General features: G+C 35.4%; 1 protein-coding gene across 1 annotated transcript in view; it reads left to right on the forward strand.

The window, feature by feature from the left end:
- Positions 1-19,037, forward strand: part of STT3B (STT3 oligosaccharyltransferase complex catalytic subunit B) — a 104,828-nt gene that overhangs the window by 48,231 nt on the left and 37,560 nt on the right. The window contains exon 4 of the mRNA XM_031009368.3: positions 15,790-15,855. Within this exon, the coding sequence (XP_030865228.1) occupies positions 15,790-15,855 (66 nt within the window). The remainder of the gene's footprint in view (positions 1-15,789; positions 15,856-19,037) is intronic.

The following is a 19,037-nucleotide window of genomic DNA, read 5'->3' on the forward strand; positions in this document are numbered from 1 at the left end:
ATGTGGCTAGATCCTGATAATATAATGCTTAGTGGAAAAATAAGTTGTGATAAAATATGTGCAGTATGAGAAATCCTTGATGTAAGTTTTTAAGCAGTACAAACCATACTATGTCTGTTAATAGCAGTTTATAAAGAAAGTATAAAAATGTGATAGATAAGCTGCATGTACGCCAGCTTTGTGATAATGGGTTTTCCTGAGGGTGGGTGGGTGATACTGAGGTGGGCAATATTAAGGGAGCTTCACCTAGCTCAGCTAAAAAAATTTTAAATCAAATATTCTGAAGCAAATGTATAATTTTTGAATTTGAAAGTCTGAATAGCTAGGTTCATAACTATTTTAATATTCTCTACACTTGTGTATGTTTCAAATACTTTATAATAAATTTAAAAAATAAAATATTCTATGTTGTGGACATTTAGACAACAGAAAAATATAAAGAAAAAAATCACCCACAGTGAACTACCATTTGCATTTTTGAATTTTGAGCACATTACATTCATGAATAAGTCCCAGTTGGTCATGGTATATAATCTTTTTCATATGCTGCTGAATTTGGTTTGCTAGTATTTTCCTAAGGATTTATGCATCTGTGTTCATAAGGTGATATTGGTTTATAATATTCTTTACTTGCAGTGTCTGTCTGTCTTAGGATTAGGGTAATGCTGGCATCATAGAATGAGTTAGAAGGTGTTCCCTTCTCTTCAGTTTTTGGAAAAGATTGAGGAGGATTAGTGTTGGTTCAGTTCTTTAAACGTTTTAGTAGAATTCACCAGTGAAGCCATCAGGACCAGGACTTCTCTTTTTTGGGAGATTTCTGATTGCTGATTCAGTCTCCTTGCAAGTTGTCTCTGCAGATTCTCTATTTCATCATGACTTAGTCTTGGTAGGTTTTTGTGTTTCTGTTAATAGGAATTTGTTGATGTAAGCTATTCAATTTGTTGGCATACAAGACTTGATAATACTCTCTTAAAATTCTTCTTGTCCCCTATGGAATCAGTAGTAATGTCCCGCTTTCTGATTTTAGTGATTTGAGTCTTCTCTCTTTTTTACTTAATCTAGCCAAAGATTTGTCAAACGTGTTGCTCTTTTTAAAGAACCAACTTTTGGTTTCATTGATTTTTTTCTGTGTTCTTTTTCTTTTCTCTCTTTTAGTGTATATGCTGCTGAAGCGAGCACTCTATTTTATCTCTGTTATAGTCTTTATTATGTATTCAATTTTGTCTTTCTGGAAGCTTTGGGTTTAGTTTGTTCTTTTTCTTTCCTTCTTTTTTTTTTTTGGAGATGGAGTCTTGCTCTGTTGCCCAGGCTGGAGTGCAGTGGTGCAATCTCGGCTCGCTGCAACCTCTGCCTCCCAGGTTCAAGCGATTCTCTGCCTCAGCCTCCCGAGTAGCTGGGACTACAGGCGCTTGCCACTATGTGTGGCTAATTTTTGTGTTTTTAGTAGAGATGGATTTACACCATGTTGGTCAGGCTGGTCTTGAACTCCTGAACTCGTGATCCACCCTCCTCGGCCTCCCAAAGTGCTAGGTTTACAGGCATGAGCCACCGCGCCCAGCCCTAGTTTGTTCTTTTTCTAGTTCACAACGTAGTTTGTGAAGTCAGGTTTTTGACTTGAGATTTTTTTTTTGTTTTTGAATGTAGGCATTTATAGCTATAAAGTTTTCCCTTAGTACTACTTTGACGGTGTCTCATGAGTTCTGATACACTGTGGTTTTGTTTTCATTCATCTCTGAGTATTTTCTCATTTTTATTTTTTGATCTGTTGGTAAGTATCTTGTTTAATTTCCACAAATTTATTTCCCAGTTTTCCTTCTGTTATTGATTTCTGACTTCATCCTGTTGTAGTTGGAGAAGATACTTTGTATGGTATCTGTCTTTTTAAATCTATTGAAATTAATATTTGGCTTTAATCTGTGGCCCAACATATCGTCTGTCCTGGAAAATGTCCCATGTGTACTTGAGAAGAATTGTGTATGCTGTCGTTGTTCAATAATGTGTTCTGTGCATGTCTTTTAGACCTAGTTGGTTTGTTGTGTTAAGTTCTATATCATCTCCTGTCTGGTTGTTCTATCCATTATTGAGAATAGAGTATTGATGTCACTAGCTATTATTGTAGAACTGTTTATTTCTTCAATTCTGTCAAGTTTTTTCTTCCTATATTTTGATGGTCTGTTATCAGGTACATAAATGTTTGCAATTGTTATGCCTTCTTGCTGTATTGAACTGTTTTATTGCTGTATATATTGGGTTCTTTCTCTTTTGTAACCTTTTTTTTAAAAAAAATTCAAAGTCTGTTTTTTCTTTTTTAATTTTATAGAGATGAGGTTTCACCATGTTGCCCAGGCTGGTCTCGAACTCCTGGGCTCAAGCAATCCTCCCTCCTCACTTCCCAAAGTGTTGGAGTTACAGGTTTGAACCACCACACCCTGCCTTTTTTTGTTTCGTTTTGTTTTGTTTTGAATTTTGTAGAGTTAAAGTCTGTCTTTTCTCATATTAGTATAGCCATCCCTGCTCTCTTTTGGTTACTATTTGCATGGAATAACTTTCTGTCCTTTCAGTCTCTTTGTCTTTAGATTTAAAGTGCATCTCTTACATAACTGCATGTAGTTGGATCATGTGTTTATTCTTTCTGCCAATCTCTGTTTTTGGAGAGTTTAATACACATTGGAAGTAATTACTCGTAAAGAGGTACTGATTTCTGTGGTTGTGCTGTTTTCTACATGCCTTATAGCTTTTTTTTGTCCCTCATTTCTCCATTAGTCTTCTTTTGTGTTTAGTGGATTCTTTTGGTAGTGAAACATTTGAATCCCTTTACTTTTGAGCATATTTGTGGATTGCCTTTTCACTCTGGATAGTGTCCTTTGCATGAATTTTAAATTTTTATGAAGTCTAATTAATTTTTGTTGTTGTTGTTGCTTGTGCTTTTAGTGTCATATTTAAGGAAACTGTTGGCCTAATTGAAGCTCATGAAGACTTACACCTCTGTTTCCTTCTAAAGATTTTATATGTCAAGTTCCTCCACTTAGGTCTTTGATCCATTTCGAGTTAATTTTTATATATGGTGTGAGAGAGGAGTTCCAACTTCATTCTTTTGCATGTGGATATCCACTTATCTTAGCACTGTTAAAGAACAATACTCTTTTTTGTTGAATGGTTTTAGCACTTTTGTCAAAAATCAATTGATTATAAATGTATGGGTTTATTTCTGGACTCTCAATTCTGTTCCATTCCCTTGCCATCTGTATGTTGTGTCTTTATGCCACTACCGCACAGTTTTGGTTACTGTAGCTTTGTAATGAGTTTTGAAATCCAAAAGCATAAGTCCTTCAACTTTGTTGTTCTTTTTCAAGATTGCTTTGGCTGTATGGGGTCCCTTGCGTTTTCATAAGTTTTAAGATTAGCTTGTTCATTACATCTTTTTTTTCTAAGTGACATGATATTGTTTTGTTAATTCAACAGAAATTTTTGTAGAATACAATATGGAGCAGGTGCTGTTTTATGTGTTGATTACACAAGGTTATATGAAGTTGATAATCTAGTAGAAGAAATTATAGATATCATTGCTTTGAAGGATCATATTAACAGAAGGATGGAATGATAAAACATTCTCACCCAGAAACTGGGAGGTTATCTAGTGAGTTTTTCCTTTGTTTTCTTTTTAAAAACAATATATTTAAATAAATTAGGTTTACGGTGGAAATAGCTTCAGTATTTGAAAATTAGAACACTTGTGTTTGAGTTCTGGCATAAAGTACTCTCTGACTCTTGACAAATTGACACTTTTGAATCTCATTCAGTTTTCTCTTAAGATACAGAAAACATTTTGCCTACAGAATTATAATAGATGATGACATTCATTTAAAATTTCATTATTACTAATTGAAAGTGGAAATAATTACAGTTCTAACTACTATGAAAAGTTGTTTGTAGCCCAAATGAAGTTATAAAAAGGTGAAAACATTTTTTGTAATCTCTAATATATAAATGTTAAGTTGTCTAATTCCTCACCCAGTGTTTTTATTTTTAAACCAACTCTTTTACAAGGTACATGTTTTTAAAATTTAAAAGATAAGTACTTTGTCATAGCATTATTATTTGTTGATGCCCTATTACTGTTACAAGCTGGTGTTGATAGACATTTTTGGATACACTTTTGGATTTGTGTTCTACAGAGATTAAAACATTTTCATCATGATTGAGTGATTAAGAGTAAAGTCTATAGCATAATTGCCAGGGTTTGGTTTTCTCTTGGTTTGATTTCCAGCTCTGTCACTGGAGGTTGTTTAAATCCCCACCCTGTGCCTGTTCCATCAACTATAATATGGAAGTAATAATTGTACCTTCCTTATATAACTTAAAAATTAATACATGTAAAGGTATAGAATATTGTGAGAACATAGTAAGAAATGAGTACATGTTTGTTATTATTTACGAGCACCAGAGTATATGATTCAGAAAAGTAATTAACACAGATAAAGTAGTACAAGGAGCAGTGTTTATCATATTGCCTCTTACAGGTTTTGTTTTGTTTTGTTTTTTGTTTTGTTTTGTTTTGTTTTGTTTCTTTAAGTTTCCCTCCTGTACCTTTGTAGTCAATCTTCTCCCTACCCCATTTCTGGCAACCACTGGTCTGATTTCTGTTTCTCTGTCTATATAGCTTTGGGAGTTTCATGTTTAGAATGCCATATAAATACAGACAGTAGGCGTGACCCTGTATATCCGTCTTCCTTCACTTAGCATAATATTTTTGAGAATGTCATCCATGTTGTTGATGTTTTAGTAGTTTGTTACTTTTTATTGCTGAATAGTACTCCATTATATGGATGTACTACAATTTCTTTTCCAGTTTTTGGCAATGATGAATTAAGTGGCTATAAAATGTTTGCTTGTGGGTCTTTGTTTGGACATATATTATTATTTCACTTAGGTAAATGCATAAGCACAGATTGGTGGTTTGTGTGATAAGTATAGGTTTAACTTTATAAAAAGCTGCCAAGCAGTTTGCCAAAGTTGCTGTATTCATTTTGCATTCCCTCCACAAATACATGACAGTAATATTTACTCTACTACTCCATCAGATGGCATGGTCACATTTTTAAATTTTACCCATTCTTGTAGGTAGGTAGTAGTATCTTATGGCTTTTGTTTGCTTTTCCCCAATGACTGATGAGCATCTTTTCACGTGCTTATTTGCCATCCCTGTTCTTTGATGAAATGTCTGTTCATATCTTGCCCATGTTTTGATTGAGTTGTTTTCTTACTCTTGAGGTATGAGAGTTCTTTATATATTTTGGAAATAAATACTTTATCAGATGTGTGTTCTACAAACATTTTCTCTAGTCCCTAAGAGCAGAAAATTTTGATTTTTATGGAATTTATCAGCTTTTTTTTTCAATAGATCTTGCTCTTGGTATCTTGTCTAAGAGATCTTTGCCTACCCTAAATCACAAAGATTGTCTCATGTATTTACTTCTAGAAATTAAATAGTTTTAGGTTTAACACTCAGGTCTGTCATCTATTTCAAGTTGATTATGGTCTGGTGCAATATAAGGGTTGTTGGATTTGAATGTTACGTTTTTCCAACATCATGTGTTGAAAAGATTGTTCTTTCTCCACTGAATTATCTGCTTTGGTAACCTTGTCAAAATCAATTGAATATATACATATGGGTCTGTTTTGGGACTCTTCTGTTTATCTGTGTCTGTCTATATAACAATACCTTATGTTGTTTTCATTAGTTTCTAGAAACTCTTGAAATCAGGTAGCATGAGTAATCTAATGTTATTTCTCTTTTTCAGAATTGATTTGGCTTTTCTTAGCTGTTTGCATCATGTAAATTTTAGAATCACGTTATTAACTTCTTTAACGAAAAAGCCTTCTGGGATGTTGATTGGAAGTGCATTGAATGTATAGGTCAGTTTGGAATAGAATTGTTATCTTAATATGTAGTCTTCTGATCTGTGAATATGCTATTTCTTTCCATTTATTTAGATCTTCTTCATTTTTGCTTTAATTTTTCTGGGCAATCAGGTTAGTGACTTTATCTATTTTAAGCACCGAAAGCTATAATTTTTCCTCTAAGTACTTTAGCTGTACCCCATAAATTTTTTTATTGAAAAATAATTTGCATATTATAAAATTTATCCTCTTAGGGAATGGAATTCAGTGGCTTTTAGTATATTAACCAAGTTGTACCATTACCACTATCCAGTTACAGAACATTTTAACACTCCAAAAAGAAAGCCCCGCCCATGATCAGTGACTTTCCATTTTCACATCCCCCCAGCCCTTAGCAACCGGTATTGCTTTCTGCCTCTCTGATTTGCCTATTTTGGAATTCCATATAAAAGGAATTATATAATATGTTGCCTTTTGTATCTTTTTTTTAAATTTTCAAATTAGATGGGTTCTCATTATATTGCTTAGGCTGGTCTTAAACTCCTGGCCTCAAGCTACCCTCCCACCTCAGCCTCCCAAAGTGTGAGCGACCTTACCTGTTTTACATCTGGCTTCTTTCACTTACAGTAGTATTTTCAAGGTTTGTCTATGTTGAAGTATTTATAAATACTTTATTTTTTTTATTGCTGAATAATATTCCAGTGCATGGTTATCACATTGTATTTCTCCATTTTTTCAGTTGATTAAACATTTGGGTTCTCTCTAATTTCTGTCTATGATGAATAATGCTTCTGTGAACATCTGTGTGCATTTTTATTACATTTTAAACATTTATAAACATCTGTGTACAAATTACTATAAGAATTGCACGGAGTTTTTATGCTCTATTTTAATTTTCTAGCTCAGATATTTTCTAATTTCCCATGTGACTGACAGTGTCACCAAGGATGCTGAATTTCTATCCTACTCCAAATCTTTTTCATGACTACTTGATAGGGCTTATGAAAAGAGCTTGTGAATGTAAATTCCTCTTATGTCTGGTTTCCTTAGCTGTTTTTACACTTGCTTATTTGCCTTGTGACTTTAGCTCTCTGATAAGCCTAAGAAAACTTACTATTTTGTAGATCATCTAGAATTTTTCCCTTATTGTTGAGGTGAAAATAACATTCTCTTGCAGCTTTCCACATCCCAAGCACAAGTGGAATTCAGTGCATCTCCTAATACTGTGAACCAAAACACAAGATGGCCCATATTTGTAGGCCTAGAGCAATACTACTTTCCAATAGAACTTTCGACTCTGTTTAATAAGATAGTCACTGGCCGCATGTATATGGACTTTTTTTGTGTGCAGGTACTAGGTGCTTCACTATAATATAGGTAGTAGAATTGAGTTTTACGCTTAAAATATTTGTCTCAAATATTTATTTCTTTTAAATCAATTAGGAAATGTTAACTTATTCTAGAAACAGAGGACCTCATAATTTGTGAGAATTATGTAAAGTTAATTCCCTAAGCCTAATCCATTAAAAAAATTCTTTTACAAAAATGTCTCTTTAGTCATCTGGATGCACTAAATTTCTGCTAGATTTGCTCAGTATAGAGGAAGAAAGCCATTTGTAAATTCTGTTGGAATACAGTTTTCATGGCATGTTTGGGCTACCACTAGATTTTTGCCTTTTATTCCAATGTAGATTTTTCCAGTGTTGTTTTCTAGAAAGTGTTGCACTTTACATTCATGTCTGTGATTCATTTTGAGTTATTTTCATGAAAAGTATAAGATCTGTGTCTAGATTGATTTTTTTTTTGTATGTGGTTGTCCAGCTGTTACAGCATTATTTGTTAAAAAAATTTTTTTCTCTGTATTGCCTTTTGTCAAAGGTCAGTTTATATTTATGGGGCTCTATTTCTGTGCTCTGTTCTGTTCTGCTGATCTGTTTGTTCTTTTCCCACACTGTCTTGATTACTGTAGTTGTATGATAAGTCTTGAAGTCAGGTGTAGTATCAGTCTTGTTTCAATATCATGTTAGCTAGTCTCAGTCCTTTGCCTTTCCATATAAACATTCAAATTGATTTGTTGATGTCCACAAAGTCACTTGCTGAGATAAGGTTTGTTATCTTAACAACATTGTCTTCCTATCATAAACATGGAATATCTCTCTGTTTATTTACATCTTTGATTTCTTTCATCAGAGTTTGGTAGTTTTTCATATAGGGATTCCACACATATTCTGTTGGTTTTATACCTAAGTAATTCATTTTGTGTGTGTGTGCTAATATGTACTGGGTGCTAAATGGTATTATGTTTTTAATTTTAAATTTCAGTTCATTACTGGTATATAGGAACAAGTTTAACTTTCATGTATTAACCTTGTATCCTCCAGTGTTGTCTATAATCATTTATTGATTCCAGTAATTTTCTTTCTGATTCTTTGGGGTCTTTTACATAGACAATCATGTCATGCACGAAAAAAAGTCAGCTTCATTTCTTCCTTCTCAGTCTGTGTACTTCTTTTCTTTTCTTGTCTTATTGCATTTGCTAGGACTTCCATTACAATGCAAATAGGAGTGATGAGAGAGGACAACTGTATCTTGTCCTGATCTCAGGGGGAAAACATGATTATGAATTTATTTCTGGATTCTGTTCTGTTCCATTGATCTAGATGTCTATGCCTACCTCATAAACATAGATCTAGTTGTCTGTACTGACCCAATTACTATAACTTCATTGTACATTTTAAAATTGGGAAGTATTGTAGATTTTTATGTATTGATCATATATTCTGTGACCTTGCTAAACTTGCATGTTAAAATTTGCTTTTTAGATTCCTTAGGATTTTCTACATACGAGATCATGTTATCTTCAGAGACAGAGGGTCTTTGCTACTTTTTTCCCGAACTGTATACCTTTAATTTTTTTTCCTTACCTGGTTGTACTGACTGGAACCTCTAACATCACGTTGGACAGGGTAGTTTTTCCTGCCCTATTTCCTGAAATAATTCTCGTAGGATTGGTATTACTTCTTCTTTAACTGTTTGTTTGGCAGTATTTACCATTGAAGCCATGTGGACCAGGGAAGATTTTTAATATGAATTCAGCTTTTTAATGACATCGTGTTATTCAGATTTTCTATTTTTTCATGAGTAATTTGGTAATATGTATCTTTTTTAAAGTTTTTTTATTTTATCTAAATGATCTAATTTGCAGGCAGAAATTGTTCATAATATTTCTTTATAAGTCTTTGGATTTCTGTACAATCTGTAGTGATGTCACCTTCCTTATTCCTGGTACTGATAATTTGTATCTTCTCTCCTTTCTTCATTAGTCTAGATAAAGCTTATCCAACTTTGGGTTTCACTGATTTTTTTTTCCTTTATATTTTCAATTGCATTGATTTCTTCGTCTTCATTATTTCCTTCTAATTCGCACTTGGTTTACTCTTTTCTAGCTTCTTAAAGTTGAAGCTTAAGTTATTTTCTCCATTTCTACTTTTCTAGTATAACTATTTATACTGGAATATACTGTATTTACTTCTTTAGCTGTAGTCTCTGTGTTTTAATATGTGGTGTTTTCATTGTCATGTGGTTGAATATTCTTCGAATTCATAGTTTCTTTGACTCATGGGTTTTTTCTAAGCATGGTGTTTAATTTCCAAATATTTGGGGTTTTCTTAGCATACTTTTTTTTGTTGATTTCTAATTCTGTTGTTGAAGACCATACTTTGTATAATTTGGCTTTTTAAGTATATGGAGACTTGTTTTATGGTCTAGCACAGAAGTCTGTGAAGTATGGCCCATATGTAGGTTACCTGCTTTAGTAAATAAAATTTTACTGGAACACAGCCCTGGCCATTCATAAACATATACTGTCTTTGGCTTCTTTTACACCAGAATGACAGAGTTGCATAGTTGTGACAGATCTGGCTCCTAAGTGTAAATATTTACTATCTTGACTGTTCAAAACAAGATTGCTGGATCCTGGTCAAGCATGCTTTCCATCCTGGACAGTGATCCGCATATGCTTGAAAAGAACATGTATTCTGCTGTTTGGAGGTTGCATATTGTAAATTAATGGTCAGGTCAAGTTGGTTGATATTGTCCAAATCTTCTATATGCTCATCGTTTTTCTTTCCAAGTTCTATCTTCAACAATATGGTTGGAGATTTCAATAACTGCCTCTCAGAAACTCTTTCTTCTTTTAGTTCTGTTAGTTCCTGCTTTATGTATTTTAAGGATTTGTTTTAGGTCCCTGTATACTTAAAATTTTTACATTTTCCTGGTATATTGACCCTTTTATTATAGTGAAGTAGTTCTCTTTATCTCTAGGAATGTTGTCTTAAAATCTGCTTTGTTTGATTGATTTCATATGATTCCTGTTTCCATGGCTTATCTTTTTCTGTCCTTAAAATCAAACTATTTGTATCTCTGGATTTTAAAAGTTTCATTGACTGCGTATGGTTAGATCTTGCTTTTTTATCCAGACTGACCATCTCTGCCTTTTTATTGGAGTTTTAAGTATTGTTTGATTTGCACCTGCCATTTACTGTCCTCTTTTGTGTTGAAATGCATTTTTACCATTTTAATTCCCCTGATTGTTTAGCCTGTTATCGCTATTTATTTATAGCGCTTGATGCAGAGAACTAATTATGCATCTTAATATTACAATCTACTTCTACTTAACATAATTCTGGTAAAATATAGCAGCTTTGCTCCAACACAGCCTTATTTTTTCTCTCCTCTCCTCTGTGCTGTTATTGTCATATGTATTATATCTATGTATGTTATCTACCTAACAATACAGATTATATTTATATTCATATAACTTACACTTATTAAATTAAGAAAACAATCAAGAGAGTCTTCTATATACTCCATATTTGCCATTTCCAGTATTCTTTATTCTGTCCCATGATCTGAGTTTCCATTTTTTATAATTTCCTTTTAGCCTGAAGGACTTTCTTTAATATTTTTTCTAGAGCAAATCTGCTGTAATGGAATTTTTCAATTTTGCCTTCATTTTCCCCCCAATTTTTTTAAACTATGGTAAAATTGACATAACACAAAATTTATGTTTTAATCATTAAGTATATACTTTATTGGCATTAAGTACATTGATTATGCAACCACCATCACCACCATCCATCTCCAGTGCTCTTTATTTTGCAAAACTGAAACTCTATACCCATTAAACAATATCTCCCCTTTCCACCTTCCCCTCAGCCCCTGGCACCACCATTCAAATTTTTGTCTCTATGATTTTGACTAAATACTTCACATAGGTGGAATCATGTAGTAGTTGTCTTTTTGTAACTGGCTTGTTTCACTTAGCATAATGTCTTCAAGGTTTATCCATGTTGTAGCATGTCAGGATTTTCTTCCTTTTTAAGGTGGAATAATATTCCATTGTATGTACATGCCATATTTTGCTTATTGATTCATCTGCAGCTGGACACTTTTATGGTTTAGCTACTTTGAAAGTGGTTATACAAATCTCTCTCCAAGACCTTGCTTTCAATTATTGTGAGTATATACCTTGAAGTGGAATTGTTGGATCATATGTCAATTCTATTTTTAAATTTTGGGGAAATGCCAGACTGTTTTCCACAACAGCAGTATCATTTTACATTCCCACCAACACTGCACAAAGGTTTAATTTTTCCCTGTCCTTGCCAACACATGTTATTTTCTGGTTCTTTTGATGGTAGTCATCCTAATGGGTGTAAGGTGGCATCTTGGAGTTTTATTTGTAGTTCCCTAATGAGTAGTAATGTTGAGCATATTTTCACGTGCTTATTGCCAATTTGTAAAGGCCTACACCTTCTCCAAGGTATTCACGGTGACTTTCTAATTTCCCGTCATATATTTCTTCGTATATGTGGTTGATTTTGAATGTCATAGTCTTCAGTATTTGGTTTCCAAAGTGGGGAAAAGCAGAAAAATGAAGGGGAAAAAAGTGCCAGCCCTTTAAATCCCCTGTCAGTCACTTCAGCCAGAGGAGGAGGGACTTGCAACATTGGGGCCAAAGTGCAAAGGTGATCACTTCTGTCTGCTCTTGTATGACAAACAGCAGCAATCAGTGATCAGAGTGCAGAACCTCAATACTTGGAGGACAAGCTTCCTCACATCAGATTGATTCTGCCCGTGCAATTATTGTCTAGGTGGGGAGCTGATTTCTGTTGCTGCTTCTTTCAGTATCTTCCCAGAATCCTCACCTGCCTTCCTTTTTGAAGGATAGTTATGTAAGAATATATTAGGTTGGTGCAAAAGTAATTGTGGTTATTCCCATTACTTTTAATGATACTTTGCTCTTTCATTTAACACTTGATAATTTTCTCTTTCATTTAACGCTGTGAGTATGTCATTCCACTGCCTTCTGTCAAAATTTTTTTTTCTGATGCAAAGTCAATCATATCGTTACTTCCTTGTGGGTTTTTTTTTTCCTTCTCTTTTCAACTTTTCCTCTTTGTCTTTATCTGCCAGTACTTTGACTACAGTTTGTCTAGGTGTAGTTCTCTGTATTTATTATATTTGGTGGCTTCTTGGGTTTCATGGATCTGTAGATTAGTGCTTACCTTAGAATTTGGGAAGTTGTAATTGTTTCTTTAAATGTTTTTATCTGTCTGTCTTTGTAGCCTCTCCTTTTTTGAACTTTGTTTTTCTCTGTTCTTTGGGTTGGATACTTCCTGTTGACCTATCTTCATGCTCACTGATTCTTCTGCCATCTCAAATTGGCCGTTAAACCTACTTAGTGAATTTTTTATTCCATTTATTATGCTTTTCAGCTCTAAAATTTCTAGTTCATTCTTATTTCTCACATGTATAGGAGAATATATATATTCTGTTTCTTTATGGAAATTTTGTGTTATATCATTATATTTTTCTTTAATTTTCTTAATATAGTGTTCTTTAATTCCTTGAACATATAACAGCGGTTTTAGAGTCTTTGTCCTCTAACTCCAACATCTGGGCCCGCTCAGAATTAGTTTTTATCAACCATGTCCCCTTCCCCAACCTATACCTGTCCAAATTTGGGTCACACTTTCTTGTTTCTTTGCATGTCTTGTAGTTTTGGGTTGAAGCTTACCCTTGTTATTTTTAAAAATAGCTTATCCGAACATGCGATTTTCTTATTTCAAAGCCTCTGCTACTGGACTCCTTAATATGTGTAAATGAAGACCAAATGGTGAGCATGACTTATTGTCTGGGAAAAAACTCAATCCATATTTTTTCTCTGCTTTCACACCAAAACAATAATCATCAATACAGAAGACTTATGTGACCTCAAAATATTTGGCGATTTCTCCCCACTGCCAAGCAGTTAATTCTGCTGCGGACACCAGCTGGTGTCCTCCCTATCATTTCTGACACTGTCTGTCTGGAGATAGCATGAGATCCCACAGGTTGAGGGCCTGTCCCCAAGACACCGTCCCAGCTTATGCCCCCAGACACCAGTTGAAAGTCTGGGCCTCTAGAACTTCTGATAGCCCAGCTTAAATTAGGGATTCCCATCACCCCCTCAAGGTTTTTTTGTTTTTTTTTTTTTTTTGGATGGAGTCTCGCTCTGTCCACAGGCTGGAATGCAGTGGCGTGACCTTAGGTCACTGCAACCTCCACCTCCCGGGTTCAAGTGATTCTCCTGCCTCAGCCTCCTGAGTAGCTGGGATTATAGTCGTGCGCCACCACGCTCAGCTAATTTTTGTATTTTTAGTAGAGACAGGGTTTCATCATGTTGTCCAGGATGGTCTCGACCTCGTGATCCACCTGACTCGGCCTCCCAAAGTGCTGGAATTACAGACATGAGTCACTGGGCCCAGCCCCCCTTCACAGGTTTGATTAATGTGCTAGATCAGCTAACAGAACTCAAGGAAACACTTAGTTCAATTTGTTGGCTTATTATGAAAGATACCCTAAATTATACAGATAAACAGCCAGATGAAGAGATACGTAGGACAAGATCTGGAAGAGTCCCAAGTGCGGAGCTTCTGTTCCCATGGAGTTGGGGTGCACCACCATCCTGGTACATGGATGAGTTCTTGATCACCTTCCTGTCAGCCTCCTTGTATTCAACTGTCCAGAAGTTCACCAGACCCTGTCCTTGGGCCTTTTATGGAGACTTTATTGGTTGTCCATGATTGAAGCATGGACAACCTTGTCAAAATGTGACTGGACAAAAAGAGTGTGACCTAAACCCAGCAAAACCTATGTGTTCAGATTCTTCTTGGCCTCTCTGTGCAGCATTCCTTCCTCCAGGTATGGGACAGAACCCTCTCTGAAATGAGGGTCTTATGACCCAAAATCAAATTAGAGCCCTGCGAAGTGGAGAAGTGAAAAGTGAGTAGGAGAAGTTCAGAGAGAGAGATTCTGTAACAAGGGGAGTTAAGAGCCACGAACTGTGGATGAAAGTCCATATATCATAATACCATACTTACAAAGTCCTAACTTTTCTCCTAAAGTCTTTTCAGTTCCTTCTGAGTAGCTCAGCTGTTTTCTGTTTTGGCAGGTGGTGTTGTTTTCCCCTTTTTGTTATTGATCCCTCTCTACTTGTTTATAATTCTTCAGTGCCTGCTTTGACATTTTGACCATTCTTTTACATAGATTTTGTTACTCTTATTTCTGTTTTCATAGCAGTTAGTTTCTGATACCTACCTCTATTATAGCACTTTGTATATAGTACCTTTCATCAATCCTAAAATGTATACTTTCTCCCCAGATTTTGACATCTCTGAAATTAGGATGTATGTTATGAGTGATGGTCATAGTTTCTATGAAATATGGAATATTGGTTACTTGCTTTTCAGTTTACTTCCTCCTCTAGATTGTGAGCTTTTTGTGGGCTTAAAAATTTTAAATTCCACACCTATACTTCTTCCATCTGTGCCTGCTACTGAATCCACTGTGGGTGATTGATTGGATGCCTTGCATCTTTCCTGCCTCATTGCCCTCAAAGTTCTGCCGAAAACCACCACCTCAGTAAAGCTTCCGGTAATTTTATCCCAGCCAGAACTGCTTTCATGCCTTTGGCATTCAGGCTCTATAAGGACATTTTGGTACTCAGTGTTTATACTCACCGTAGAGTCTCTTTTATATTGTGTTTGACTCAAGTTCTTGCCTTTGTATCTTATCTCCCCAGTACAGGACTGAGTTATAGTTTGTGTCCAACATAGCCTAGCAAAGTTTTCTGTGTATTAGTAAATACTGAAAAATATGTTTCATTTACTTTTCTCTTTCAGCCAATTGGATTGAGTCTGGGGAAGTTTCAAGATATGAACTGTATTTAGTGGTTGTAAAATATACCTTGGTTTTATTGTAATAGATTATAGCAGTCTGGGTTCAGTTAGGAGAGAGAAAGAAGTATTAATTATGATAAAAGAGTAACTAAAATAGAAGGAAACTATATGGTATCCTGAGGCTGAGGGAGAGTACCCAGGAAAGGGGAAACTTGGAAGGTTTTCACACCTCATTGTGTAGGGTGTAGTTCAGCCCATTGAACTGATTTGGCACTGCTGAACAAGCAAAAGACCTCTCTGGAGTGTAGACACCTAAGGAGAAGGGGTAGGAGGTGGCCATGGTGACCTGTGGCATGGTGTGTGGATATCAGTGAGGGCAAGAGACTTTGCAGAAAATGAGAAAAATGTAATTTGTTATTTAAAAGATGATTCTTTTTACTGAAAACTATGTAACAGAGAATGAGAGCTATTCTTAAAATGTCTCAGTGTGCTGCTCAGTGTTATAAATGCATATATGAAGTATGTCTGCATATCTGAATACCACAGTATTTTTTAAAATGACCTTGACTTTTTGTAGCTTGTGGTTACCAAACATTTAACTTTTAAAAATTCTGCAAGAGCATTTGTAAACATTTTTATTATATCAGTTGCTTTTATTTTTTAGGTAAAATCTGTAAAAACTGGGTCAGTTTTTTGGACAATGTGCTGCTGCTTATCCTATTTCTATATGGTAAGATTTCATATTTGAGACTACTTGAAGTCTAGTAGGTCTCTGGAGGTTAAAACAGTTCTTTTCTCCTGAAATCTATAGGATTTTTATTTTGTTTAATGTAATCTTTCATTACTACCATCCTCTTTCCTCCTCCTACTCACAGGTCCTGTATACACCTGCTTTGGTGGAGAGGGCTAATATTTAACCCCTCAAATATTTGCAGCAAGTGAAACAAAATGTTTTCAAGTGTACCACTTCAAAATACTTAAATGTTTTATTAAGAATTTTTTTTAATTTTTTAAGATTATATTCATTATTTATTTATTTATTTTGAGACGGAGTTTTGCCCTGTTGCCCAGGCTGGAGTGCAGTGGCACAATCTCAGCTCACTGCAGCTTCTGCCTCCTGGGTTCAAGCAATTCTCCTGCCTCAGCCTTCTGAGTAGCTGGGATTACAGGTGCCCGCCACCACGCCTGGCTAATTTTTGTATTTTTAGTAGAGACGGGGTTTCACCATGTTGGCCAGGCTGGTCTTGAACACCAGACCTCATGATCTGCTGGCCTCGGCCTCCCAAAGTGCTGGGATTACAGGCATGAGCCACCATGCCTGACCTGTCATTTCTTTTTTCAGAGATAGTGTCTTTCTCTGTTAGCCAATGTGGAGTGCAGTGGTGCAATCATAGCTCACTATAACCTTGAATTCCTGGGCTTAAGTGATTCTCCCACTTCAGCTTCCCGAGCAGCCAGGACTACAAGCATGTGCCACCACGCCTGGCTAATTTTTAAAAATATTTTGTAGAGACAGATCCTCACTCTGTTGCCCAGACTGGTCTTAAGCTGCTGGCCTCAAGCAATCTTCCTACGTTAGCCTCCCAAAGCACTGGGATTGTAGGCGAGAGCTGCCGTGCCTGTTTTTTAACTTTTTAATGACTTAAATTTAAATATTATTTTTCTATTCTTCCTAGCTTTATTCATTTTATTTCATTATTATTATTATTATTATTTTTGAGACAGAGTCTGGCTCTGTTGCCTAGGCTGGAGTGCAGTGGTACGATCTCAGCTCACTGCAACCTCGGCCTCCTGGGTTCAAGCTATTCTCGCGCCTCAGCCTCCCAAATGGCTGAGATTACAGATGTGTGCCACTATGCCCGGCTAATTTTTGTATTTTTAGTAGAGACAGGGTTTTACCATGTTGATCAGACTGGTCTCAAACTCCTGACCTCAAGTGATCTGCCTGTCTCAGCCTCCCAAAGTGCTGGAATTACAGGTGTGAGCCATGGCACCTGGCCCCTAGCTTTATTTTTTAAATAGCTCTGACAAGTAAAATATTTTCCAAGTTAGATTGCATACTCAAAAAGAACAGGAAATTTTGCCTGTCATATATCAAGCAAGGAACCATGTTTAGATGAAATAAGTTTTTACTTAACACTCAATTTTAAATATGGTATTAAAAATTAGTTTTTCGTATTGGAGTTGACTAGATAACTGCCTAATGTTAAAATCTGAGTTTTTAAACAGTCATTATCTAAACAGTTTAGTGAAGTGAACTTAGAACAGAGAAATAAGAGTACTTGGAAGTTTTGGTGAAAAAGATAACCCAAGTAAAGAGTTAACTAAAGAGAGAGACGGATTGAGAAAAAGTTGTAGAAAGACTGTTCTTCTGGCCCATTTGCTTTCATTTCACTCCTTAAAGTAAATGAAGGAAAACTCTTAAAATGAATTTATGTGGGTCCGAGAAGAAATAAATCCCTGTAGTTAAAGATCATGCATAATATCAGCAAGTACTTTTCAGAACATCAGATTCACTTTCAGATTGGTTTCAGCTTTTCTTTGTTCTTAAGTGAAGAGAGTAGATAAGGTAGCATATTGATGTTATGCTCAATTTTCAACCTTAATGTAGTAGATACCTAGAGTCATTACCGAAATAATGGTCATATCCTCTAGGTTAACCTGTAAATTTACTTACTTTTTTTTTTTTTTGAGATGGAGTTTCGCTCTTGTTGCCCAGGCTGGAGTGCAATGGCATGATCTCAGCTCACTGCAGTCTCTGCCTCCTGGGTTCAAGCGATTCTCCTGCCTCAGCCTCCCGAGTAGCTGGGATTACAGGCATGTGCCACCATGCCTGGCTGATTTTTGTATTTTTAGTAGAGACAGGATTTCTCCATGTGGTCAGACTGGTCTCGAACTCCTGATCTCAGGTGATCCGCCTGCCTCGGCCTCCCAAAGTGCTAGGATTACAGGCGTGAGCCAATGTGCCCTGCCACCTACATATTTTTTTAAACAGGTTTCTTAAGATTGGGGTTCAGTATTACCTTTTTATTCTTCTTTCTCTATTTTTCTACGCCATAGCCTGTATAGTAGTCTTATTCTGAAAATTAATGACAATTTGAGCTAATCTTTTTTTTCTTTTTAAACAAATGTCATGGAATATGTGCGTCCAAGTTATCCGAGTTAAAAGTGGTTAGAGCCTGGGCCACATTCTGGGTAGTTGTACTTAGCAATATCAAACTTGTTCTCTTTCAAATTTAGACTTAAATTTTTAAAGTAATCAGAAGTCTTTCAGATAGGACTGGGGCTCCATTAGAATAACATTGTTTTTTGTGAAAAATAGCATGTGACCAAGGCAGAAAACTGATGTATGTATTGAAAACTGATGGCAGTTCTCCGCAAGGGGTTCTGAAATATTTTAGGTAAGAGAAGCATTATTGGAATAGATATGCTAGCATATAGTCTGCTAACATGACTGTTGACACAAATGAGCCTTTCAAGCTCTGATTATTAGAGGACATCTAAGAACTTTGATATTGACAGGAGCTTATTACCTATTATTTAGTGTACCAAAAAATTAATTAATTCTATTGGTTGAGAATGGAGATTCTCTTTAGAATATTCATTAATGTAGACCAAGAACATCCTCAGTTATTCTGGCTAAATAGTGTATATTGTATAAGCCAAAGATTAAAATGGGATCTTGCTTTGTAATCCATTTTTAAGAAAAAAATTTATGGCCAACTAGCACTTTTAGTTTTGAGAATCTCAAAGCGTATTCATGTCATCTGAATTTTTTTTAGTTGTCAATGAGTCCTTTCATTGCTCTTACTCTCAGTGACCTTTCTTACAACAAATTTGTCATAAAAAGTGGGTGAGGTAAAAGCCATTTTTTTATTTTCAAAATTTATGATCTATATCCTAAAACTCCTT

Source organism: Gorilla gorilla, chromosome 2 (genome assembly GCF_029281585.2).
Source record: "Gorilla gorilla gorilla isolate KB3781 chromosome 2, NHGRI_mGorGor1-v2.1_pri, whole genome shotgun sequence".
Classification (NCBI taxonomy): Eukaryota; Metazoa; Chordata; class Mammalia; order Primates; family Hominidae; genus Gorilla; species Gorilla gorilla.